This window comes from Carex rostrata, chromosome 9, assembly GCF_964058835.1.
Source record: "Carex rostrata chromosome 9, lpCarRost1.2, whole genome shotgun sequence".
Classification (NCBI taxonomy): Eukaryota; Viridiplantae; Streptophyta; class Magnoliopsida; order Poales; family Cyperaceae; genus Carex; species Carex rostrata.
The window spans coordinates 1,257,954-1,284,214 of NC_135926.1; the positions used below are offsets into that span (position 1 = coordinate 1,257,954).

The 26,261-nt window shown below is 31.8% G+C and overlaps 1 protein-coding gene across 1 annotated transcript; it reads left to right on the plus strand.

Annotated features, from left to right (window-relative positions):
- Window positions 1–8,860: 8,860 nt before the first annotated feature.
- LOC144559659 (protein DETOXIFICATION 42-like) lies at window positions 8,861–24,341 on the plus strand. Its single transcript, XM_078308750.1, has 14 exons — window positions 8,861–9,003; window positions 19,475–19,898; window positions 20,356–20,477; window positions 20,749–20,961; window positions 21,145–21,338; window positions 21,620–21,755; window positions 21,837–21,933; window positions 22,037–22,137; window positions 22,616–22,779; window positions 23,191–23,262; window positions 23,360–23,476; window positions 23,564–23,659; window positions 23,768–23,889; window positions 24,083–24,341. Exons 2-14 carry the CDS (start codon window positions 19,633–19,635, stop codon window positions 24,126–24,128), a joined length of 1,746 nt encoding a protein of 581 aa, XP_078164876.1. The 5' UTR covers window positions 8,861–9,003; window positions 19,475–19,632; the 3' UTR covers window positions 24,129–24,341.
- Window positions 24,342–26,261: the final 1,920 nt, after the last annotated feature.

Sequence of the window (26,261 nt, forward strand, 5' to 3'; positions counted from 1 at the left end):
CATTCAGGTTAATTTTAACCCTAAAACTCAAATCGAACCATCTCTCTCTCTCCTACTTCATATTTTCCCCATTTTTCAAGTGATTTCGTCCAAAGAAAAGGAAAAGAGTGTGAGAACTTTCCGTTTCTTTCAGACTCCCGATTGTTACGAGAAATCAAGTTTGGAACCGAGAAAGCAGCCGAGGATCTCTCCTAACCCTCTTATTTGGTATTTCTTTCTCTCTCTATTTCTCTCGAAAAGCTCAGATTTCTCGATTTCTCAGATTTTCGTTTTAAACTCGAGATTTGTGTTCGAATTGCTCGAGGACTAGTTTCTCTACACTCCTTGCTTGTTTATTTTCAATCGTTTTCCCGATTTCCTCCGGATTTGTGGATTTTTGATTTCTAGGGTTTCGAGCCAAAACCCAAATTGAGTATAATCGTTTATTGATTTGTTTAATCCAACTGATTAGACTCATAATCAGTAAGGTTACCTCCTGATCCTGAATTTCTAGAACATTTAACGGCTGATTTGAGGTTTTGACCAAATTAGGGTTTAACCAATTGGTGACTCGAATTGATCCGAGAACCAAAGTAGTGAAACGGTGAATGAATGGTAACCTAAGTGGAATTGTGTAGGGTTTAAAGGACCCAGAAGTAAATTGTGTGAGTTTAAAGGTTTTTAAGTAAGAAAGAAGGAGCCAAAAAGAACCGATACCAAAGCATCAACGTATAGACCATTGGTAAACTAAAGTGAACGTATAGACCACTGAACCCGAATTAAACCAAGTATACATATAATATAGGTGTAGACTCGGTCGTGCAAGACTTAACGAGGCAAATTCGAGACGCCTGATCCGTAACTAAGCGGTACGCTCGTCGTAACCAGGTGCGGGATTCTTGGACTTGTTTGATACTTTATTTTCAGGAATTAAACTGTTTATTCGTTTGTCATGTTGAATATCATTGATTGCATCATTGAATTGTGTAAAGCATTTGCATAGCCCAATCAAATTAAACTCGAATTGATGTGACTTGAATGATTTGCATGCTGGTATGGTTATAGGTTGTGTCGATCTATTATGATCTGATCTTGATTGAAAGTCACCACGAACTATGTATGTGAATGGATTTACGAAGTTAAGCACTTGGATCCAATGAATTTTCAAAGTCGGGCTGTATGCTGGCTTTGATTCCCAGGATCCTAATGGCCTTAGGTGAACGGCCCTCGATGTTCCCAGTACCGGTTGGGACGAGGGAGGGTGATTATGTTATGAGATGTGATTGGAAATCGTGGGTGACATGTGTAACGTCTGTGGCTCGGTGGCATTCTCCTACGTGTTAATGCATTTGGAAGGTCAATTGAATATTATGACTATTGGAATGATTCCAAAGAGGATTTTCTTTATATGATTCGAATCAGACCTTAATAAACTGTTAAGCCAAGCGATTGCAGATGGGTGTCAGATAAAGGGTCCAGCGGTTGGCCATCTGTAGATGTCAGTAACCCTACAGATGTGGGTTTGATAAAGGGTTCAGCTCGAAAGAACATCTGCAATTGCTACAAGCCCTAATTGATCGAGTTAAGCCAAATATATGTTGTGTTTGAAATTTATCCTGGAAATTCCGTGAACTGTGTTTCAGGTTGATAAATTGTTGTCGAGCACTGGCATTCTGTTATTTATGATTATATATATATATATATATATATGTTTGCATTGTTATTGTTTGGGTTTCATTGTTGAATATAGAGTTTGATTGCAAGTCCAATAGTCTAAACTATGGCAAATTCGCACTGAGAATTTATTCTCATCCCCACCCTCCCGGTTATTTTACAGGTACTGGTACGACTGATTCCGGAGAGGCACGCGAGTAGTAGGCCATAGTAGCTTACCATCTCATGACCCCAGATATATTTTGGTGTATAGTTTTAGGGTAGGCCTCATGGTTGGTATCCGGATGAGATACTTTTGTTGTATTATTTACTGTCCAGACTGTGTACTCTGATTTTATATTAAAAACTTGTTTTTATTGCTTGTTGTTTGGTTTGAATTGTTAATTGCCTTGTAAGCATACACGGCGTTGTATGCTTACGGCGGGGGACTGTTACGACCCGTGGCCGCGGGGTGTGACATCTATAAATATACACCCATTCCTTATAAATTTTCACATCTCTCTCAATATTTTCATCTCTCATTCTCTCAATCTCAATCTCAATATTTATATTATTCTCCAATTTTAATTTTATTGTTAAAAAAATATAGTTGTTAATTTAACAAATACGCAAACGCAAACACGCAAACGGAAACGGAATTACGAAGGTATTCTCGAAGATTTTCCCGCGAAATTAAAAAGGTAACATTAATTTTTGGTAGATTACATTTTGTTAGATTAAATTTTGCTAGATTAAATTTTGTTAGATTGAAATATTGAATGTTAGATTTATTTTTGTAGAGTAATTTAAAAATTAAATTTGATGTTAGATTTATTTTTGTAGAGAAATTTAGAATTTAAATTGAATGTTAGATTTATTGAATGTTAAGTAATTAGATTTGTTATATTTATTGAATGTTAGATTTATTAAATTTGTTAAGTAATTAGATTTGTAAGATTTATTTTATGTTAGATTTGTTAGATTTATTTAGTTTATGTTAGATTTGTTAGATGTGTAGTAATTAGATTTGTTTTGAATATGTTAGATTTTATTTTTGAAATTAAGATTTATTTTTAATAGGTTAATAAAAGATGTTAGATTTATTTTTTTGAATATGTGAAGTAATTAGATTTGTTTTGAATAGGTTAGATTTTATTTTTGAAATTCGGATTTATTTTTAATAGGTTAATAAAATATGTTAGATTTATTTTTTTGAATATGTGAAGTAATTAGATTTGTTTTGAATATATTAGATTTTATTTTTGAAATTAAGATTTATTTTTAATAGGTTAATAAAAGATGTTAGATTTATTTTTTTGAATATGTGAAGTAATTAGATTTGTTTTGAATAGGTTAGATTTTATTTTTGAAATTCGGATTTATTTTTAATAGGTTAATAAAAGATGTTAGATTTATTTTTTTGAATATGTGAAGTAATTATATTTGGTTTGAATAGGTTAGATTTTATTTTTGAAATTCGAATTTATTTTTAATAGGTTAATAAAAGATGTTAGATTTTTTTTTTTTTAATATGTGAAGCAATTAGATTTGTTTTGAATATGTTAGATTTTATTTTTGAAATTTAGATTTATTTTTAATAGGTCAATAAAAGATGTTAGATTTATTTTTTTGAATATGTGAAGTAATTATTTTTAATAGGTTAATAAAATATGTTAGATTTATTTTTTTGAATATGTAAAGTAATTTGATTTGTTTTGAATAGGTTAGATTTTATTTTTGAAATTCTGTTTTTGTTATTTCTGTTTTTTAAATTCTGTTTTTTAATTTCTGTTTTATTAATTCTGTTTTTTTTTAATTCTGTTTTATTTTTATTTCTGTTTTTTTTTATTTCTGTTTTTTTATTTCTGTTTTTTTATTTCTGTTTTTTTAATTTCTGTTTTATTAATTCTTTTTTTTTTAATTCTGTTTTTTTTATTTCTGTTTTTTTTTATTTCTGTTTTTTTATTTCTGTTTTTTAAATTCTGTTTTTTAATTTCTGTTTTATTAATTCTGTTTTTTTTTAATTATGTTTTTTTTTCTGTTTATTTTATTTCTGTTTTTTATTTTTATTTTTTAATTTCTGTTTTTTATTTCTGTGTTAAGTAATTTACATTTATTTTTTTGAATATGTTTAAGAAATGACAACTCCTCATCGTGAATCTGTGGAAGAAACCATCCAAAGATTTTCGACCGATCTTTTTGGCCCCGATATGCCACATAATTATCCACAAAATTATCAACCCAATTATCCCGATAGTTCCTCGCAAATGCCACCATCTAATTATCCACCTAATTATCCACAAAATTATCAAAGAAGGGACAAAATGCTAGATTTAAATTACCAACAACCCCCTCAAATGATCGCACCTTATTATACTTCAAATGATCCAAACATGTTTATTCCACAAGAAGCACATCAACCGATACCACCGTATGCAGATGGAGGCACTTCTTCTGTAGCATCGAGTCAATTCACGGACACTGCCCCTATAGGAGGTACTCCTTCGACAAGTGTCCCTGAAATTCAAGAAGAAGATGTCCCTCATTCGACAGAAGAAGTGCCCCCACAAGAACCAGTAGGAAAGAAGGCTAAAAAATGGCCCGAATACAATCAACCGTGGTTGAGATACTATGATTGGACAAGATATGAGGAGGGCACTATGCAATATCTACAATGTAAGGTAAAAAAAAATAAGAAACCGAATTAGGAGTATAAAAAATATATTGGTATGACTAGCTTTAAGAGACATGCCGAAATGCACGAAAAAAAGGGTGAACAACCAAGTGAAAATGTTGGGTCGAGACAAATCCAAACCCTATTGAACGCGGATGGTACCAGAACCAACCCAAAATTCGATGAATCAAAATGCTTAGTGAATTGGCTCGGTACATTACCCATAAATAACAACCAATAAGTATGGGTGGTTGCCTGAGTTTTGCCCCGTTGGTCATTCGGGGGTGTGCTCAACCAATATACAAGAGGATTCATCATAAAAAGATGGTTAGTGAAATAAAAAATCAGTTTACCAACATAAAAAAATAATTTGAAAGCTACATTTGCATACCAAAACAATAAGGTCTCAATTACCTCCGATATATGGACTGCTAGTAAACATGGACTCGGGTACTCTTGTATTACCGGGCATTGGATGGATGATAATTGGGTATTACAAAAGAGGGTATTAAGTTTTCGAGTGTTGGAATCCCTGCACACTGCAAATGTAATTTTTAAATCAATTATTGAGGTTTTAGAAGAGTATAACTTTAAGAGGAATATGGATAATAAGATTTTTTTTCTATCTCATTCGATAATGCTAGCAACAACCTAGCTTCCATTGAGATTTTTAAACGGTCACTAAACCCGATTATGAACGTTGAAATGTTTCACCAACAGTATGCTTGCCACATACTTAACCTCGTCGTGAAGGCGGGTCTTAAAACAGAAGCCGTAAGTTGGGTGCACATGTCTTTGAGAGACTTGTGTGCTTGAAAGATTGGATTGATGCTGAAGAGCGAACACAACATCTGCCTCAACAACAATCATCACCCGAAGCCAACACCGAAGAAAGCAGTACCAAGGTGCGGCACGAGGGCGAGGCTAATTCGGATTCAGACGGTGCAGAAGAGAGCGAACAATGGTATAGGAATGTGGTATAGGAATGCAAACTTCTAGATAGATAGTGTCGGTATATATTTCTAACATCTTTAATCTTTATGGTTATTTTTTAAATTATAAATTTCTAAACATTTCAATTAGTTTTTAAATTATTTATTTTAACGAAAAATTACTAACAAAAAAAAAGTTAGAACTCTGCCTATGTTATTTTACATAGCCGGTCCCAAGCCCAGAATAAAAGAAGAGGGTAACTTTTATTTTTTAATCTATTGTTTTAAAATAAGAGCTTAATTATTTTTAAAGTAATTGATTTAAGAAATTTTTTATTTATATTTTATTATAACAAAAATTATTGAGTTCAAATATACAACCATGTCAAATGAATTTAAATTGGTATGAATTTGGATTTATAATTTATTGGTTTTCAAAGAAAAAAAATAGAAAAAAACAGAACAAAAAAAAAACAAAAAAAAAGAACAAAAAAAAAAGAACAAAAAAATTGAAAAAAAAACAGAACAAAAAAAACAGAACAGAAAAACCGAAGAAAAAACAGAAACAAAAAAAAAACCGGTCCAGACTCGGACCGGACCGGACCGCCCGGCCCCTTGTACCCGGACCGTCTTGCCCCCGAACCCGTGACATGCACGGATATTAAACGGGTAGGGCAGGATTTTTGAAAAAAAAACCCCGTGATGTCCGACTTGTTATACCTGCGACGCCTGTGACCGTGATTACCCGTGTCCGTGCCCGGATTTTGCCCGGACCGCCCGACCCGGCCCGTTTACCAATCACTAGGTTGAATGATGCTTCTTACATTTCATATCAATAAACGACAAAAGATGTTGACTAGATTGAACGCGCTATTATCTTCTCTTATTCTATTTCCTTTTTTATTCTTTGCATTAATTATCTGATGTTTCAAATGAAAGAAAGAAATATAATATTTGTAATTAGGAGCATGATAATTGTAAACAAACAAAATCTCTAAGTGCGTCCCTAAGTAGTTCAACAGAAAAAAAATTCCAATATTATTTAATTTTTATTTCTAGCTTTAATATCCAAACATTTAAAGCTCTGTTTATAATATTTTACAATGCTACTCGCAAGCATTTAAATCTCTATCTGTAAGCATTAAAATTCTAAACTTGTATAGTTTTAACTCCTAACTACTTTTGTTTTCAAGCCAAAAATGGAAAGATCCCTTTCACCCTTAATTGTTTTTATTTTTTCTCTAATCATTCTCATCTATTTTCTCGACGATCGGTGATGAATTTTGCAAATCTAAAAATATGAAATTTTTTTACCCAATTTTCTCTTTCAAATGAGATCCATGAAGAATAACTTTCGAGTTATATTTGTGTCATAATTTTTTTACCACTTTAAATCTATGTGACTTTCATTTTTTTTTAATTTTGCTTCAAAAAAAAATTAAACCTCTGTTTATAAGTATATAAACCTCATTAATAACATTTTAAATCTCTAAAATAAAACATATAAACCTCATGTATAAAGAATTTAAACCTCAACAATAACACTTCAATGCATATAAACCTTAACAATAATACTACATTTACAAAGCTCATGTATAAAGCATATAAACCTCATCTACAAAGCCTTGAAAATTTTAATAATTGTAGACTGAGATTTAAAAACTTGAAAATTTAAAGTGCTCATAAGTTTTACTTTTAAAAAAAATACTTTAAAATTATTCAAAAGTATTTCTTAATGGATCTTATTTGAAATATAAAATTGAATAGAAAATGTTCGTATTTTTAGATTCGTAAAATTCATCATGGATTATCGGAAAAATAAATTATAATGATCAGAGAAAAAAATAAAAAAAGAGTGGGTGAAAAAAATATTTTATTTTTTGGCTTGAAGACAAAAGTAGTTGAGAGTTAAAACTATGTAGAAATGCTTTCAGACAGAGATTTATATGCTTGTGAGTAACATTTTAAAATGTTATAAACATAACTTTAAATATTTGAATATTAGCGCTGAAAATAAAAGTTAGACAATATTATAAGGTTTTTTATGTGAAACTACTTAGGGGACGCACTCGGGTATGATGGCTCGGGATATCAGAACATTTCTCTTGTAATTAACAATTTTTTGATTTGGCTAACATATCCTTGTATGTATTAATGGTGGTGATTAAATTAAAAGCATATCAACAATAAAATTTTGAAAAGCACAGCAATGAAATTTCGAAGGAAACCACAATCGAAACAAGGAGAGGTGGAGCAGAGGAGCAGCGAGACAGATCGAAAGAGCGACGAAGAAGCGGCAGCCAAACTTAGGTAGCCAAATCCATAGAAAGAAAGTAGAGGCAGAGGAGGAAAGAAAAAGAGAAACAAGGAGAGACTGCAGAGATGGAGAAGAGAAGAAAGACGGGGCGCCGATGGGACCTCAAATTTTTTTTTTTACCATCTTAAAAACAAAATAAAACAATTAACTTTTTTTTTCTGAGAAATTTTATTTTTGTTAGAATTGCAATTTGAAATTACAGTTCCAGCAAATTGGACCGTAGTTTCATATTACGGTCCTATAAAAGTCCAAAAAATTAGTAAAAAGAGAGCAGTTTCAAGCTGTGATCCGGTAAATATTGAGTTTTCCAAAAAAAAAAAAAAATTAATTGGTTTTTCCTTTTAAGATAATAAAAAAAAATATTTCGGACAACAGAACTATCGTGACTCTCAAAACTGAAAAGCTCTCCAGAGCAACTCGGTGAGAATCCAAACTACTCTCAAGTTGCCTCTCGTTTAATACCATATAACGGAATAGAGGTTCTAAGTTCATGGAAATTCAAAGCACTTAGTTTTTCTAACTTTTTATATAATTTTAACGTAGATCTAACTTTTATGTTAATATATTCAAAAATATTATAATAAAAAAATATATAGATGTATTAAATTTGTGTCAATTTGAAAGACATTTGGTCTTTTATAAAATAATTTATATTTTATAACTATGGAGTTTTAGTGGATTAAATGAATGATCAATCAAATTTTAAACTGACTCAAATTCAAAACGTTCTCTATATAAATAATTGAAAACACACACACACACACACACACATTTTAAATTTATATATTACTTTCTTATAAAAATAAAATCGTACAAAATTAGATGTATCATAAAAGTTGAATATATGTTAGAATTAATCTTTATCTTTGTTAACATTGTTATATTTTGCCAAGTTAGGTTTATGAATCATGACTAAATTGTTTTTGGAGTAGTCATGTATGTCTGTGCACACTAACATTTATATGTACTGTTGAGAAGGGCCCACCACAAGTGGAGACCGCAAGTCCGAATTTCCATTAACGAGATATATTTTCATAAATTTAGATATGTTATCTTGTGTGCATATTCCTCGTTCTTTACCATTGGTTTTATGGATGCACAATTAAACAAGGAAAGCCACAGCATAAAAGTTCCTTTTCTGGCTTGTGGGAGATTAGTTCAAGTGGAACGTCTTAAATTCTTAATTTGTTCTAATTAAGATATTATATATATTTCTTGATATATAAAGGTGGGATCCGCACTTGAAAGACAGTATATATACATATGGATGCATGCTTCTAAGCAATCAAATTAAGAGAAGGACAAACTATCTCCATATATCTATATCATCTACTAATTCATGCATTGACATTAATTAAGAGGTTAGCTCGACAATCGAAGAACAGAGAAAGGTACATGCACTCGAATTCAGAGGTTGATCAAAAGAATTGAAAGCATCTGAGCTTAAGGTAAGCATGCATGACCTAAATCTTTGTTTTTCAATTCAACATTGTTCTTTATATTTGTGCAAAATATGATGTATTAAGGAAAAATTATTTAGTTCTCAAGTTGAGATTAATTTTAACCAGTCATGATTCCTTCATGCTGTGCGAGATATAATAAATAGTATGATTTCGCTGGATTAAAATGCAAAGTTATCTTCTCCGGGTCCCCCTTATTATCATCACTTATTATACACTACTACCAACTATTCCAGCAATTTATTTTTTTTAATACCAAATTGTCTCAAACTCCGACAGCATTTCAAAGCGTGCGCCATGAAATTGGACTGACAAAAGTGGGTTCTCTCGCTTTGGCACTTGGGCTACTAGTGGATTTTTTTTTTTAAATAGAATTCCTTTAAATTATTTTAACGGAACAAGCCTAGTTTGATCGGATTTTCGAAAACTAGCCTCCACCGATCCTTAGGATCGGTGTAGAAAAAAAAATCCCACCTGCACCGGTCCTAGGGACCGGTGGAGTCAATATTTACCCCGCCACAGATATCCTGCACCAAAACCACACCAAACATCTCCACCGGTCCACAGGACCGGTGTAGGTTTGAATTTGCATTAAATAATACTACCCCCTGTGCTATCATGAAGCTTGATTTGCGTGACTTTTTGGGTTTGCGTGAGTTCAAAAAACATCTCAAACTTTGGAAAATAAATCTGCTGCGATTCAAAATCCCTCCCTTCACATTCTACAATGCACAAATCTCAAGGAGCAATTATTTTTTATGTGCAAATCTCTAAACAAATGAACGGATGGATTTGAAATCGCAGAGATTGCAGGGATTTTTGGATCGCATCAGATTTATTTCCCAAACTTTGCGTGAATTCCTTTCGGGTGCGTGACTATTTGAATTACAATGTATGTAGCGAGTCATTGTTTGATGAAAACTGTATATCATTGCATGGTTTTCATACCTTTTTGAACGCATAAGATCAATATAATTCATTGATATCTTTGAATATGGCACCATGTGCAAAATTTGAAAATCAAGCCTCCACCGATCCCTAGGATCGGTGTAGGCGTAGTATGGGATCTTCTGTGGTCAGGCTCTCTTCAGGTGTGAAAATTGCTCCAAAATTGCTCCACTGATCCGTAGGATCGGTGTAGGATTCAATTTTTTTGCTCCACCGATCCTAGGGATCGGTGGAGGCTAGTTTTCGAAAATCCGATCAAACTAGGCTTGTTCCGTTAAAATAATTTAAAGGAATTCTATTTAAAAAAAAAAATCCTAATAGTGCATGGGCTGTGTATTACTTTGTAATTATCTCCTTTAGTTTCAACAATTTTTTAGTGGTTTAAATAAAACAAAAAAAATCTATCCTGTCCAACAAGTACGCTTGAAATTATTAAGAACCAATTGAAACCCCACCTTAAAGCATGATATTTAATAGTTATAAGTGAATAATAAACACTATTCCAAAATATAATTTAATAGAAAGCAATATAAAATTGTTCATTTTATTTTATTATTATTTTTATCTGAAATGTGTTTCAATCAGTGTTGTAAATAACGGTATGCGGTCATCGGACGGACAGGGTACCGCCAAGCAATTAATCGGGAATAATCGGCTGATTAGTCGGAAAAATTCATGACGGTTTGATCACCGCCAACGACTAATCGGCCAATTAATCAGTCTTAACGGACGTTTTTTACAACACTGGTTTCAATTGACAGTACTAAATTACACTAGTTAATTTGAAGGTCGTCTATGCTAATAGTTATGAAATTAATTAATTTTGCATCCTTACAAAAATATTATTGGGAGGATATACTTCTTGACATTGTCCTAAGTATTAAATTGATTATTATCATTTTTCTTCAAATATTGATTACTTTGGATACCAAATTCGTTTTATAGATCATGCATAATTATATGTCTGTTTCACGCACAACTTTCTTTAGGATAAGTTTATGTTGTGACTGTAATGCGCTCCTCATTTGCGCACACATTCCTTGGTCGATCTTTGTCTTTATATGGATTAACTATTGTTCCAATGCTCTAGTACTAATGGTTTATAGTTTTAAATGATATATACAAACATATCTAATTAATTTTTTTCTAGAAAATGAAAAAGGAATATTTAAGATCTTAAAAAATAATTAATTCAAGAAATATTCAAAAGATGTCAGATTAAAAAAAAAAAAAACTTATAACCAAACGATGAATGACTATACATAACTCAGTGGTGGTACAGTAGTATTTTGCAATTTTCTCATCCTTTTTTTTCACCTAACTTGCATGCTTTTGATAGTGACATATATCTCTTATGATGAATGTTAATGAGAGGTGTTAATAGATTGGATCAGATAGAATATTTAAATTTAAGTTCCAACAAGAGGTTGGATTGGAGTTGAAAAATTTGACTGTAAAGTGGGATGGAGCCCACTACAAACTACCATTTACAAAGAAAATACAACATGAGAAATCTTAAGAAGTTATTCATGTGTTGCAAAATAAGGCTCTCTGTCTTAATGAAAATTCACAAAACTCAATCTATATATTTATATATATATTTTTACAAAAATATTTGAACATGACAAATGTAGGCATATATTTTTAATATTTCTAGGTAATTAAGGAGATAACAAATACCTCATCTTCTTTACAATGTAATTATGCCCCTGTTTCAGGTCATAATCGTTTTACAATAGAACAATATATGACACGCCATCTCAGTTTCTCCTTAAAAATCTCCCACAAGTCTCATAAACTCTCTCTAGAAAATTGCATTATCTTATACATCCAATCCGAATAAAAAAAAATATGACAGAAAATATAATGTTTTTACGTCTCCCACAAATTAAACTTAGACGCCATGGAATTTATAATGTTTTGTGGGTACCATCAAAATAATGATGTAGGCAAATATATATATATATATATATATATATATATATATATATATAAAGAGAGAGAGAGAGAGAGATAGGCTAATAAACAATCGACTGTTCCTAGCCTTCCGTGCAACCAAGTCGTTTTTCGATTTTTAAAATCCAAATGATCGATTCAAACCGTTAAATGTGATCTCCATATTAAAATGTGTTAGAGGACCAAATTTAACATTTTTTTAAATTTTTCTACTATTTATTAAGCCACTTTGAAAATCGCTGATCCAACGGTGGCTTAACCAAACAGTAAAATCAAAAGCTACCGTTGGATCAGCGATTTTCAAAGTGGCTTAATAAATAGTAAAAAAATTAAAAAAAAAAATGTAAAATTTGGTCCTCTAACACATTTTAATATGGAGATCACATTTAACGGTTTGAATCGATAATTTGGATTTTAAAAATGGAAAAAATGACTTGGTTGCACGGAAGGCTAGGAACAATCGATTGTATATTAGCATATCTCTCTCTCTATATATATACTAGTAATCGTGCCCGTGCATAGCAACGGAAGCAAATTATGTAGTAGAAAATATTAAGCTCCTTAATAAGGAGGAGAGATAATTTAAATCAAATTTGTAGAGAAAAATAGTTAAATACTATATTTATCTACAAGATAATACATGTGAACTCTAGTGTAGTGGTAATAATTTTGGCACCAACAGAACCCAACTGGGTTCGAATCCCGCCTTCAGCAGAAAAAAAGAAAAATGGTGCGCGCTGCACAGGCTTGGTCCGCAGGTGCCGTGCGTGGTTCAGAGGCGCGGTCCACGGGTGTGGCGCAGCACTTGGATCATATGCGGCGCGACCAATGCATACTTAAGTGTTGAAGCTCATAATTTGGAAAATTCATTTATGTGCGATCTGGAAATTCAATGGCTGAGCATCATTCCGAAAAAAAAAACAATAAACCAGAACCTCTTGCAAGATCTAGACATTAAGCTCCTTAATAAGAATGAGAGATATAAGGTTATAGGCAAAAATATATTGCTAATTAGTGTTTTTTTTTTTTTTTTTTTTTTCTGTTGACATTACATCCGGCCCGGTAAAGGCCCGAAAGAATCCAGTAGTTAACCTCCATTGGATGTTTTAAAATGCATCATTATACGGGCACGACCCTGCATAACAAAGTATTTCAGTTTTCAATAAAATAAATAAATCAAGATGTTATCTATTTTTTAAATTTATTAAATAATGGAGACTAATAGTTACTAACATATGGCTAATGAAATGAAAACGTTGAAAAATTGATATTTATTATTTAATAAATATTAATATAAACTGCTACTTTCATCGCGGTCATTAGAAATGCAAATTAATTGTTTTAGGAACATGATATAGATATAGATACTAATGTATAATCTGGAGGGCCCGATCATATATTTGAAGCAAAAGATGGATCTGTAAATTCGGATATTGGAATTCCAAATTACTTCGGAGTCATTTTTACAAGATTTACGAATTATTTATTGTTGGCACTTTCTATGAATAGAAAAATTAAGAGAATTCTGAATATATACCTTGAATTATTCCCAAATCGAGTTTTATTTCTTATACTTTAAAATTATGACATATTTAAATGAATTACCAGAATAAATTCTTTTCGAATTATATTTGTATTATATTCTAATTATGAGTGATCTTGTCAAATTATTTTTAGAATATAATTTGGAGCATGGAATCCCCTTTTTTACTGATCAACTCATGGTATCAATTGAGAATCTTGGAGTTCATAGAGATTACAAAAATCATTAACATTGTTAGCGATACTATTTGATCGAGTAGTTGACAGGGGCACGCATGGCATATTCTTTCAAACTTAGAATCTTGATATATAATAATATTGATATGCATTATAAGAAAATAAATTATATTTTTATAAAGTGAGGTTATGGTATTTGTGCAGATAGTTCTGTGCAATAAATGCATATTTTTATTTTTTAAGTCTAAGCAGTCAATTCAAACTGTTTAACATGATCAAATGTACTTGAAAATCAGTTTTTATTTATCTTTAAATATTTTTATTATATTTTATATAGGTAGAAATTTTTTTCTAGATCATACCAAAGTAGTGCATGATTTTCTATCTATCTAAAACAATTGTGAAAAAAATAAAAAATCTGAAACGGATAAAATTTGGGCTCCAAGTACATTCTTATATGGAGATATCATGTTGAGCAGTGTGAATAAACTATTTGAACTTTAAAAACAGAGATATACATCCATAGTATGGATTGATTTGCGCATTGTAAATTAAGTATCATAACCTCACTTAATTATGAATGATCTTGTCAAATTATTTTTGAATCTAGAACCTATAATTTGGAGCTTGGAATCCCCTTTCTATTCAACTCATGGCATCAATTAAGAATCTTACGATTTCTAGAGATCATCACAAAAATCATTAACATTGTTAGCGATCTGCATGGCATATCCTTCGAAACTTAGGATCTTGTATTTGAATAAAGTGTCATCTATATATATATTACATCTTTTGTTACATATTGCTATAACCTTAATTATAGCCATAAATTGTCCTATATAATAGTCTCTGTTTCTTAATACTTAAAATGAAAATACAACGACAAAGAAATAAAAAATTATAAAGCGATAAACAAAATATTTTGTTTTTTCTTGATGGAATAAAAAGTAGCATTGTCCTCGCTCAATATCAACGAAATAAAGAGCTCCTTTTTCTTCATCGATGTTGTTGCAAACCGTTTATAATCATAAAGTGTATTTTTCTGTTAGAAGAAAGAACAAAGTACAACGACATGTACATATAAGCATGCAGCATAGAATATTTTTTTATGAAGTCATAAATATACGAATATGAACCATTTCTGAATGTTAACCTACACGACAAGTAATGATATTATACATCAATAAGTTATGCACCAACATATGCATTTATTTCTAAAATGTTTAGATATCAGATTCAAGGGGTTGAGGTTGAATATTGTTGTAAGTTTCAACTATGGTGCAATAATAGCATACATATATGATGTCATTAATTGTCAAGTGTAGTAAAAGGGAAGAAGATCTATGTATTTTGCTTTAATTTTGTGCATGTCCATTTCAATTTTTGTGCGTACAAATCTCATTGCAAATCATACTATCTTACAGTTCATAGAACCTAAAAATAGATCTGACCCATCAAACTTACTCCGCTCTAAATATATATAAAAGAATCAAAAGATAGATATGTATCTTGACAAGCAATGCAATTTTTAAAACTTCCTTTGTCCAGACTACCACTGAATTTCAAGAAAATTTCATTGTATGGATTTGAAAATAACAAAGATTTCAGTTTCACACAACTCATTAATTCAATCTGTCTAGAAACTCTTCAGCGTTGTCAAGAATATCAATTTGCTAATAGACAAAAAAAAATATATATATACGATAGATAATTTTTGTATGAAAGACCTTTTTAAAAACCAATAATTTATAATTTTCAAACAAGATATATTTTTTAATTTCTATAAATGTGGTATTGAGTTATCATTATTATGATTCACTAAGTTCCCAACAAATTAATTTTTATGCAAAAGTAAGTGATTACTTAAACTAATTATTAGGTAAGAGGTATTTATTAGAACAACTTTATTTAAGAAAGAATTATTTTTAGTTTAGTGGTTATATATAATGTCTTTTATATAGGAAGTTGTAAGTTTAAAATTCAAATGAGGTCTATAGTGATAGTTAAAGGTGGAGAGGGGAGCGCGAGCAGCTTGTTTGCTACCTATTTTAAAAAAAATGATTAAAATAAATACAAAATTATTTGAAACCGAACTAATTAATTAAAATACTAAAATGGAATACAGAACTATTTTTCATAATTAATATACATAAGTTTAATCAAGTTAATTTATTCTGTACGTCCTGATCCAAACTATATAACCTATACTTAAATATATAACTGATAATTTTACAAAATAATATACTTCCTTATTTTTGCCAAATATATAGCCAATATGTTTATAATTACCAGATATTCATATATTATGAGACAATAATTTTTACAAAACAAAACCTTTTACTTTCGAAAGCAAAAATGTGTCACTGATATATCTACGAGAAGAGTAAAGTATTTTTTGCTGACGGTATTTTGTGGAAATTTCTGTCGGTAATATCAATATATTTAGAAATAACACTTTTATGTCGATGTATCCTCGTTAATAGTCACTTTTAACATCACCAGGGGCGGACCCAGTGTACGCCCTCCCCCCCTCCCCTGAATTTTGAGTTTTAGTGGCGATCTATTGGTACTAATCGACTTTGCCCCCCTCTGGATGTTTGATTTGTAATCCGGATTAAATTTAGTATTAAAATCAAAATAAATTTATTGAATTATGATTGGTAATTAGAATTATAAGTTAAAACATCAGAAATTACAAGTCAGTGCATTGAAAAATATAAGTCAAAGTATTATTTTTTTATCGAGAACCCAATTAGTTAATGGATTTAAATCTGGTAAGCTATTAAAATCCAATTCAGTATTTTTTTGCCCTGCCTAACAAAAATCCTGAATCCGCCCCTAAACATCACGGATAGTGGTCTATTTTTGTAGTGTTGTATATATTCCATTAGAAAATAGTCTGTATAACCTATTATTTTACAAATTAGATAGCCTTTTCACTTTCTCCAAATACTACGAGCACTACTTTGAAACTTTTATTCATCCATCATGTTGGAGTGTAAGATATCTTTTGTTCAAAATATTAAACAAACGATACTTTAACGGAATCACTCGTAACTGCTGCTGCACAGCAGCAAAAAAGCCAAGAAAAAGAAAAAGGTCCTAAACTTTTGTCGCTCAATGCTCACAGACTAAATAATCGCAGGGTAATTATACCGTCTTCAAGGTTGGTTAAAAAGCTAAATAATTTATAAATAATTCAGAAAAAATAAATAAAAACGGTATCTATACAAAGTGTGGAGATTAATCTCCGAATAATCCCGCCTCCCAAACGAACCTTATTGTACTTTGTCTATCATCTTATTTTTTTTTTTTTTTTTTTTGAAATCATGAGTTGGAGATTAAGCCATCCAATATATTTTCAAACTCCTATATATATTATAGAAGATTTCTCTACTTGTGAGCTTCGATTACTCGGATCCGACCCGGATCCGATTAATTTGGATAGGGTATGGTTTAAAAAATATAACCGGTTAAATTATGGGTATAGTTACAAAATTAATAATTTAATATCCGATTCGAATCCGAACCGGAACCGATACTGTAATGGATAGGATATGAGTTTCATTTAATTATCCGACTCATAACCGAACCCGACCCGATAGCACCTCTACTCATGACTTTTCATATGAGCGCCATGTACCTTTGCCACTTTGCAAGTTGTTTTATTTGCTATTCTTTTGTTTCATTTATTTCAGTGCAAACATGTTCGTTTTCAATTTCCAATAGAACAGGGGTTTCTCAATATTTAATCATGACATATGACATGGTAATTGGTAAACCCTCATTTCTTATTCTGTTGAATCTAGCACGCGACGAATTGTACCTAATTCCTTCGGTAACTCCGGAGGTTATCATTTTTTAATTTAAAAAGGAAGTTCTCATAATATAATCACTAGTAATATAATAATCTGGCTCCAGAGGTAAGGAAATTAAGTGTGTATCTTGGGAAGGTTGATTTAGAGAAGGCATTATTCATTTCTATGTCTGTGGGTTGCCACGTCCCAGTGTCCCACCAACTTTGACCAGAATGTTGATTTTGTATTTTCTTTCAAAATTTCACCTTCTATTTTTAAGAGTAATTGAAGAAATAATTCCTATAAACCCTTCTCTTTATTTTTCCATTTTGCTTATGTATTGAGGAGTTTCAAGAACATTCATATTGTTTTGTTTTCAATAATTCCATTTTGCATATTTCTTAGTAACAATAGCGTTGCTCATTGTAAAATTTCACTAAATACATCCTTAAAAAAATTTACAATTTCTTTCTTATTCTTTTTGTAGTAGCCTAGTAGGCTTTGTTTACTAAATAACTTAGTCCCATCTTCTTGACAAAAGAGACCCACACACACAAATGATGCCAACTCACAAACTCAAGTATATTTAATGAAAGGAACAAACTGGTAAACTTCTCTGCGGACCAGAGTGGCAGAAAGTTGTTTTGTCTGGTACTTTTTTCTGTCCTTTTTCTTTTCTTTGACAGGAAAGTTTAGAACTAAAGTTGAATCACCGAGCAGGTTATATCTGGTAACTTCAGCAATAATCTAGGGAAGGTTGGATATTTGATTTTAGAAAAATCGGAAACTTAAAAATCAACTTTAAGTGACGTTGTTTGCAAAAATTTCAATATCTAGAAAGATTGTCTTTAAAGGTAATTAAACACCCACAAAAATGGATCTTAAGAGCAGGCATCAAATATTTTACCGTACAAAAATGTCTAACATGAAAACAAAATAAGAAAAGTAAAACATAAATCTGGGTATCACTGAGCACTGGAAGTCACACAGTAATTGGTCACACCGTCAGCTTCAACTGACCTCTATAGAAATCATAATTTTGGATTTCAGTTTCTTTAAATTTGGTTTTGAATTTTTATATTATGACAAATGAGGATCTAGTGTTAAACTTTCAAGTTGAATCATCCTTAGGTGCTCAAGTAGCCATCTCTAGCAGCATGGTTATGAATTAAGAAGCACTTTGTGTATCGTTAGTAATAGCAAATTAATAAAGTCCTTTTATGCAAGCGTATATAATTTATACGAAGAGAGCAAGTTCAAAAGGCATTGACTTTTTATATCAAGGTGATCAAGTAATTTCATTTTAAGCTGGTTATGAGAAGTAATCAAAAGGTATGCCACTCAAATTGGGGCTCTAATTTTGAATTATCAATTAATTGTTTACCTGTCTTAGAACAAACACAAATGTATACATTGTTTCATTTATTATCTAATTAAATGTTTACTAATCAACTTTCGAAATTGATTTTAGTTTGAACAAATTGCAACAATACTGACTTGCAAGTGCCATTACATTGGAATTTATAATGCAATACCTGTCCTAGCACTGTGATCGAGCTAGACGACGTACATGTGTGCTGCGCCGCGCGTATAAAACAACATCCCTAGTTGAAAAAAGTTACTGGTACTGGACAAATAAATTTTCAGAAGAAACCATACATTTTGAATTGACCACTAATGAACTATCCAATCTTTGAGCGTTATTATTGTTAGATATAATATACATCTCCAACCCAGTTGCATAACATAATAAAAAGTAATGGAGAGTACCTATGTTGTTGGATCGGTTTTATTGAGATCATATGGTTCACATCACCTTGCTTCTATCCAAAGTTACATACTTCCATCCAAGGCAGATTAGCAACAACTGTTTTTACAGTAAGATGGATATGTCCAGTTCACTTAAAACAGAGATATTGGTGAAAAAAAATATTTTGATAACCAAATCACTGCTACAGTTTTTAGTTTCCTTTTTGTTTGTCTGTAACCTCAATTCTAGGAAGAGCCATTGACCATTTCCATTATTTATTTATTTTCAGAAAACCGCTTCTCCTTGCACCAACCTAGGCCTTTTTTGACACATGTCGTTCTAGAAGGTTTATAGGCTACTTGTACTGACAAACTTCAGTGTGCATATAACAAGCCTTCCCACACTGCCGTTGGAATTATCCATTGGTTCTCTCTCTTCCAATAACCAATGGCAAAAACCTCCGGAGCTTGCCAAAAAATATCAATGGTGGTCATTAATGGGTCAGAGCATGAGACAGCGGCAAAGGTAGTGACAATGGAGATGCCCGAGCAGGAGAGGGGGGCAACAGAGGCAACAAAACAGGAGATGGTGGTCCTGGAGATGGCGAAGGTTGGTGCAACAAAAGGCAATGACTCGAGCGAAGGAAATTCTGTCTCCCCTTCCTTAGGTCTGCCTTGGAATACAGGCCTTTGCCTTTTTGTCCTGAATTTGAGGTACTTTAATTTATTGTTTCCCTTCTTTTTTGGTAAAAATGATTTCAAGAACATTTTTGGCATGAATGAAGATCATCAGGAGTCAGAAGATAAAGCAAATCTCTAATTCAAGGGTCCAAAAGAACAACCTAATTAACATTTTGAGCTTTTTCATTAACCCGAGCTTTTTGTATTATAATTAGTACCATTTCATATATGATCTTAAGGTTAAATAAGTATGCTTCCCGATCTGATTTCTAGGACTTTCCCAAATCGGCTCACTTTCCATCATCAAACAGAAACCTTTTTCTTCTTTTATGGCAAGATGAATAAATAGAGAAAATGCATGTTCGCAAGGCAAAACACCACTTAAATATCTATTGATTAAGAAACTTTTAAGGTAAATTAATAATCACACTTTGATATGCATCAATAAAAGGGGAAGTGACATGCAATATCTGTTTGTGTGCTTTTACAGCCGTGTTTTCAAGCTTGACGATCTAGGTTCAGAAATATTGCGCATTGCTATTCCTGCATCACTGGCATTGGCAGCTGATCCAATTGCTTCACTAGTTGACACTGCATTTATGGGCCAATTAGGTTTGTTGTTTTGCATTTGCAAGATCGTGCCAAATTGCCTGTGTAAATTATATCTTGAATTAGCACAAACAAACTATATAGGTCGTTTGATTAATTCAATGTAGTCTGACTAATTCCTCTTTCACCAGAACATGGTCAACTTATCTATATAATTAACAACACATGCAGTATGCTCTTAACCGTTTATACATGCCTTAAATCCTTCTAAATATTTTTAGTTAATGCACTAATGGATGTATGTTCATAAATTTTTAAATTCATTTAAATGCAGGAACGTCTGAGGTGGCAGCAGTAGGGGTGGCAGTTGCAATATTCAACCAAATTTCGAAAGTTTTCATCTATCCTCTTGTCAGCGTTACTACCTCATTTGTAGCTGAGGAAGAAGCACTCATTAACAGCAATACTGAAGAACACAAAGTTGGAGATTTGGAAATTTCAAAATCAACTCTGCATGTTGAACCAAAACAGATGCCTCCGAAAATTGGTACTTTTTTTATTTCACCCCTCAAGGAATTTCAATTCTGATTGTAATCCAGCCCAGATGTAAGCCTTGATCAAATAGGATGCTACAGAGAAAAGAGTATTGAATAAAAAAAGCTTGCTTCATTGAGTTTGATGCAAAATCATTTTTTTTTTAACTTTTCATCATGTCAATCAATGTTTTCAGATTCTGAAAATTCAAATTGCGGCAGTGCGTTCAGGACTAACTATGAAAGCCTACCAAAATGTGCAAGAAAGAGGAAGTACATCCCCTCAGTCACATCAGCTCTGATTGTTGGAGCGATTCTTGGAATTATTCAGGCAATTCTTTTGATTCTTACTGCCAAATATAGCATACTCCTCATGACGGGTGGAAGGCCTGTAAGTAATCATTTTCTTAGTTTATAACATTGAAATCATGCAGTTGGAACTGATGTTATTCCGATTATTTCCATAAATTATTAGAAGCTATGCAGAATGTATTTTATTTTCATCCCTTTCATCATATCTAGTAGGTGACAATTAGTTAATACATGGAGTAGATCACTTCTTTACTTCGTATTTTTACTACTATTTTAAGGCTTTACTGGATTCATTAGTAATGATCCAGGCTGAATATGATTATTCAATGACATCATGGGTTTAAATTTGCTCAATTACAGAGCCAGCTAATGCGGAGGCTTGCATTTCGTTATTTGACGATAAGGTCACTTGGCTCTCCAGCTGTTCTTCTATCATTGGCAATGATAGGAGTATTTAGGGGATTTAAGGACACAAAAACCCCTCTTTATGCTACTGGTAAAAGAACTATTATAATTCAACTCAACGATTACAATTTCCCTGTGCAGGAAGTAACTAACTTGATTTGCATTCATACAGTTATTGGGGATTTAATGAACATAATACTGGAAGCAATTCTGGTTTTTGCTTTCCACATGAGTGTTACTGGTGCTGCTATTGCACATGTCTTTTCCCAGTAAGATCCTTTTTAACTTATACCTTTATGTACATCTTCATGCAACTATAATTAATTGGATGCAATGGTTATGCTCGTGTCTAACATCACCTGTTTGTTGTAGGTACCTGATAACACTTATATTGTTCTTCAGACTGGTACATCGAGTTGATATCATTCCTCCTGGCATCAAATCACTCAAATTCCGTCGATTTCTTGGATGTGGTAAAACTTGAATTATTAACCAATTCATTTTGATTAGTTATGCCCACCTGACTTATGCATTAGCAGAATAAAAATGAAGCTAACTAATGACAAATGTGGCTGTGTGGCACCTGCCATAATAGAAACATAATAATAGCATCGTGATACTAATTTATTTGTTATGGAAGTATAAATCTACTATCATTCTACATTAGATAGAACCTATGACTAATATTACTAATTAAATCTTTAAGCCGTTAGATTTACTCTCTTGTTTGGTTGTTCAATATATGCACCAATAATTCAGCTAAATTTCCCTAGTTACAAAAATACCTAAATTTAAGTTCAGTCCATCCTGCAGGACTTGCTATACAATTTGATATTTTGGGCCCTGTATGCAAGTGACATATATTGAATTTGTAAGCATTTTGGTGTTTCTGACGCAAATTGTATGGTTCTATTAACAATGATAAGCTAATTTTTGGTTTACCTGTGTTAGGATTCTTGCTACTAGCAAGGGTTATAGCAGTTACAGGTTGCGTAACACTAGCTGCATCACTAGCAGCTCGGCAGGGAGACACTATTATGGCCGCATTTCAAATTTGTAACCAAGTCTGGATGTCTACATCACTCCTAGCAGATGGACTTGCTGTCGCTGGCCAGGTACGTAATTAGTATGTTATTATAATACTGATCAAGCTATGTGCACAATCTAAAATTTCAATAATTAAGAACTGATAAGTTCAGAACCCGGTGAACATTTTTTCTTCTCTTTAAAAAGAACAAAATTTAGCAAAAACTTTAGTTGGAAAAAGGAGGTATTTTCTACAGGAAGCATTGCAGGAAAAAGGTCAATAAAAGAAGCAGCATGACAATTGGACCAGTATTTGCTGCCATATATAGTAGCATATCTTTTTGCCTTTTTTCTTGTGCATTTTCACTCTCTATTAATGTATCTTGCTGAAAGAAAGGACCTTCAATCTTACATATATAAAGTTATCATTGGGTTCCGTTGATCATCGTTTTAGTTCAATCAGTCTTTCAAGTTAAGAGTCCATGGTAATTGACATGTAGGCAATGATCGCAACAGCATTTGCCAAGTCTGACCATTACAAGGTTGCTGTATCTACAGCCCGTGTTTTGCAGGTACTCTATACACAAGTTCTTAAATTGCTTAGCTTATTTTTGACAACAACAAAAATATTATCCTTCCTTTCTAAATTAAAGTTCTTATTCATTGTAGTTTAGCATAGTTTTGGGACTATGCCTCTCTGTTTTGCTTGGGATTGGCTTGCATTTTGGAGCCAGCGTTTTTGGCAAGGATGCAGATGTAATTAAAGTAGTTCATCAGTCTATTCCGGTAATGCTTTTAAACATTATGCCATTTTATCATTGGTTAATTTTTCCAATAGTTCATAATATGTATAATTGCTTTTTCTTGTTTCAGTTTGTTGCAGGGTTGCAAACAGTTAACTCCTTGGCATTTGTCTTTGATGGCATAAATTTTGGAGCATCAGATTATACCTTTGCTGCTTATTCAATGGTTCATACATGCATTTCAAATTAACATTTTATTGTTTAGAATTTATCTTGAAATAATTTCAGTATCTTTCAATGCATAAAATCAATAAATTCCTCCTTGCTTCTTTAGGTTGGTGTGGCAACAATAAGTGTCCCTTGCATTATAGTTCTTTCGTTGCATGAGGGATATATTGGGATTTGGATTGCTCTCACGTTCTACATGAGTTTACGCACTCTTGCCAGCATTTGGAGGTAATGTTACAAGGGTGGAGACATTGAAAAGAAGTTCCCAATTCAAACTAGTTTTGAAAGTTCATTCAAAAATGTCTTCACAAAATAGCAAACTAATGGGAAATGCAGCAATAGAATACTAGAAGCATTTCTGTTTGAATTGTGTTTCATATATCATTTGGAGTAAGTATTTTCTTTTATATTTTGTTTTCAGGATGGGAACAGCAGCAGGTCCATGGGCTTTTCTACGAAAATCCTAGTGATACGGGTACCTGCGTATCACAGATATATTCTTTGTACAATAACTCCTTTATGCTGTATGAAATTGAAGGTGTTGATATCGGTTATATGTATGAGCAGCTCCTAGCTAGCATTCATCATTGATGTGGCTATGGATGCATGCAGGGCCTGGTATATTTGATAGGTATTAAGTATTCCCTTTCTTAATTTATAGGGGAATACATATCATAAAAGAGCTGCAGTTGTCCTAGGTAGTGATATTTTCATAATAATGGATTATTGTTGATATATATATGCCTACATGATTTTTCATCAGGCTCCTAACTAAATGAATAATATTGATATATATAATAAAGGAGCAGCATATCTAATATTCGTGCGCTCTTAAGAAGTCTTGTAACTTGAATTTGTGTAATCTATCTCCACAAGAGAATATTTGATATAAATTTAAGTTCAATATCTATGTTAGAGGACATTAATTGGAAAATATAGCATCGCTGCCAGGTTTAGTATATCAGAAAGGTTCTCTCAATAAGCTGGCATGTATAAGACCAACTCCTTGATTATTTGCATGCTTGAGTTAATTGGATAGTCTCGTCATGGCAAATATATTGTGAGCTTGAAATGCTGGCAAGGCAAATATTTGTTGTTTGCACTGATGGAAAATATTAAATCAGGATCGGTTATATACGCATATTAGTATCGGAATACAACCGATTCTGATGAAGGCGATACTGATACTACAATAATCTGAATCGGTTAAATAACCGATCTTAATAATCATTAATATGGATCGGTTATACAGCCTAACCGATCCAAATAGTTCCTAATCTGGATCGGTTCTTTTAAAAAACCGATCCAGATTAATATATAGTAGGATCGGTTATTTAGGAGAACCGATCCTAATAGTTTATTTCCCGGTTTTTTAATACCCATTAAGAAATAACAATTAATATCGGTTCTATTAAAACCCAATACATATTAAAATTTATTAGGATCGGTTGTTCTGTAAAACCAATCCTAATACAGACTATTAGGATCGGTTGTACTATACAACCGATCCTAATTATTTTTTGAAAGTTTTTTTTTAATAAAAATTGGTATCTAGATCGGTTTTTTAATAGAACCGATCCTGATGTTTTATTGAATCTAAAAAAAAACATTTTTATTTATTTGGCCAGCTTCCATATATATGCTGGACCAATATGCTAAATTATAATTTTTTTGCATATAAATCACATACAAATCCTAAATTAAATATCATAGACATACACATCCTACAGATAGATATCAAACACAAATCTAAAATTATTACAAAAAATTCATGTTCATACAAATTAAGTTTACACATCATAAATTGTTGTACTTCTTCTCAGCTTTACCTCATTTAGGAAAATTTGAACCCACATTTTCCGAAAGTCGCCCAAGTGTTGCACTCAAAGAAAATTTGATAAGTTATCTAAACATGTAGTATGGTATTTCCTTCTTAACCTAAGATAAATATTAGCGCTGGGGTAAAGTGTGATAATACATAACTAAGATTAAGAATTTTATAAAATATATTTCTTTCTTGCATCCTCTTCTAAAAGTTAAGCTAAATATGTCCAAAATAAGAATAATTGAGGATCAACAAATTAATTTGTTTTTATAGTCTCAACAAGTTGCACTTAGTGAAACATAGGTGAAACCATTATGCATATTAATTGCCACGCGCCCAAAATTCTAAGCAATTACTTGTCGTAAAAGAAAATAAAGGTCATATCGTCAACGTGCTTGCTTTTCAAATATCACCCTCATTACTCGTCTTATATTATTGCCTCACGTATAAGATTAATGTTGCTCTACATTCAAAATCATGCCATGTTTTCTCTTTTAGCATATGTGGAAAAAATTAATAAGTCTTTTAAGAAGAATATATATATAACCAGATCCTAGCAGTATTATTTTTAAAAGAATTACGAACCATCAAAATATTTTTTAAATATGTGAATTCTTAGAACCCATGATTTATTTTGCAAGACATTACCATTTATATCAAGCATATATTATTTTCAAAATGAAGCCTTTTAATATGGAAATGATAGTATTTAGTGTACAAGTCACTTTACTTAAGTATTCTAGAATTAGCAAATATATTTTATAACATCACAAAA

Excerpts from the sequence above, each read along its gene's own strand:
- LOC144559659 (XM_078308750.1), top strand. The coding sequence starts at position 19,633 with ATGGCAAAAACCTCCGGAGCTTGCCAAAAAATATCAATGGTGGTCATT. Across the intron at positions 20,962-21,144 it reads ACAGATGCCTCCGAAAATTG|ATTCTGAAAATTCAAATTGC; the intron begins GTACTTTTTTTA and ends CAATGTTTTCAG. Across the intron at positions 23,660-23,767 it reads CCTTTGCTGCTTATTCAATG|GTTGGTGTGGCAACAATAAG; the intron begins GTTCATACATGC and ends TTGCTTCTTTAG.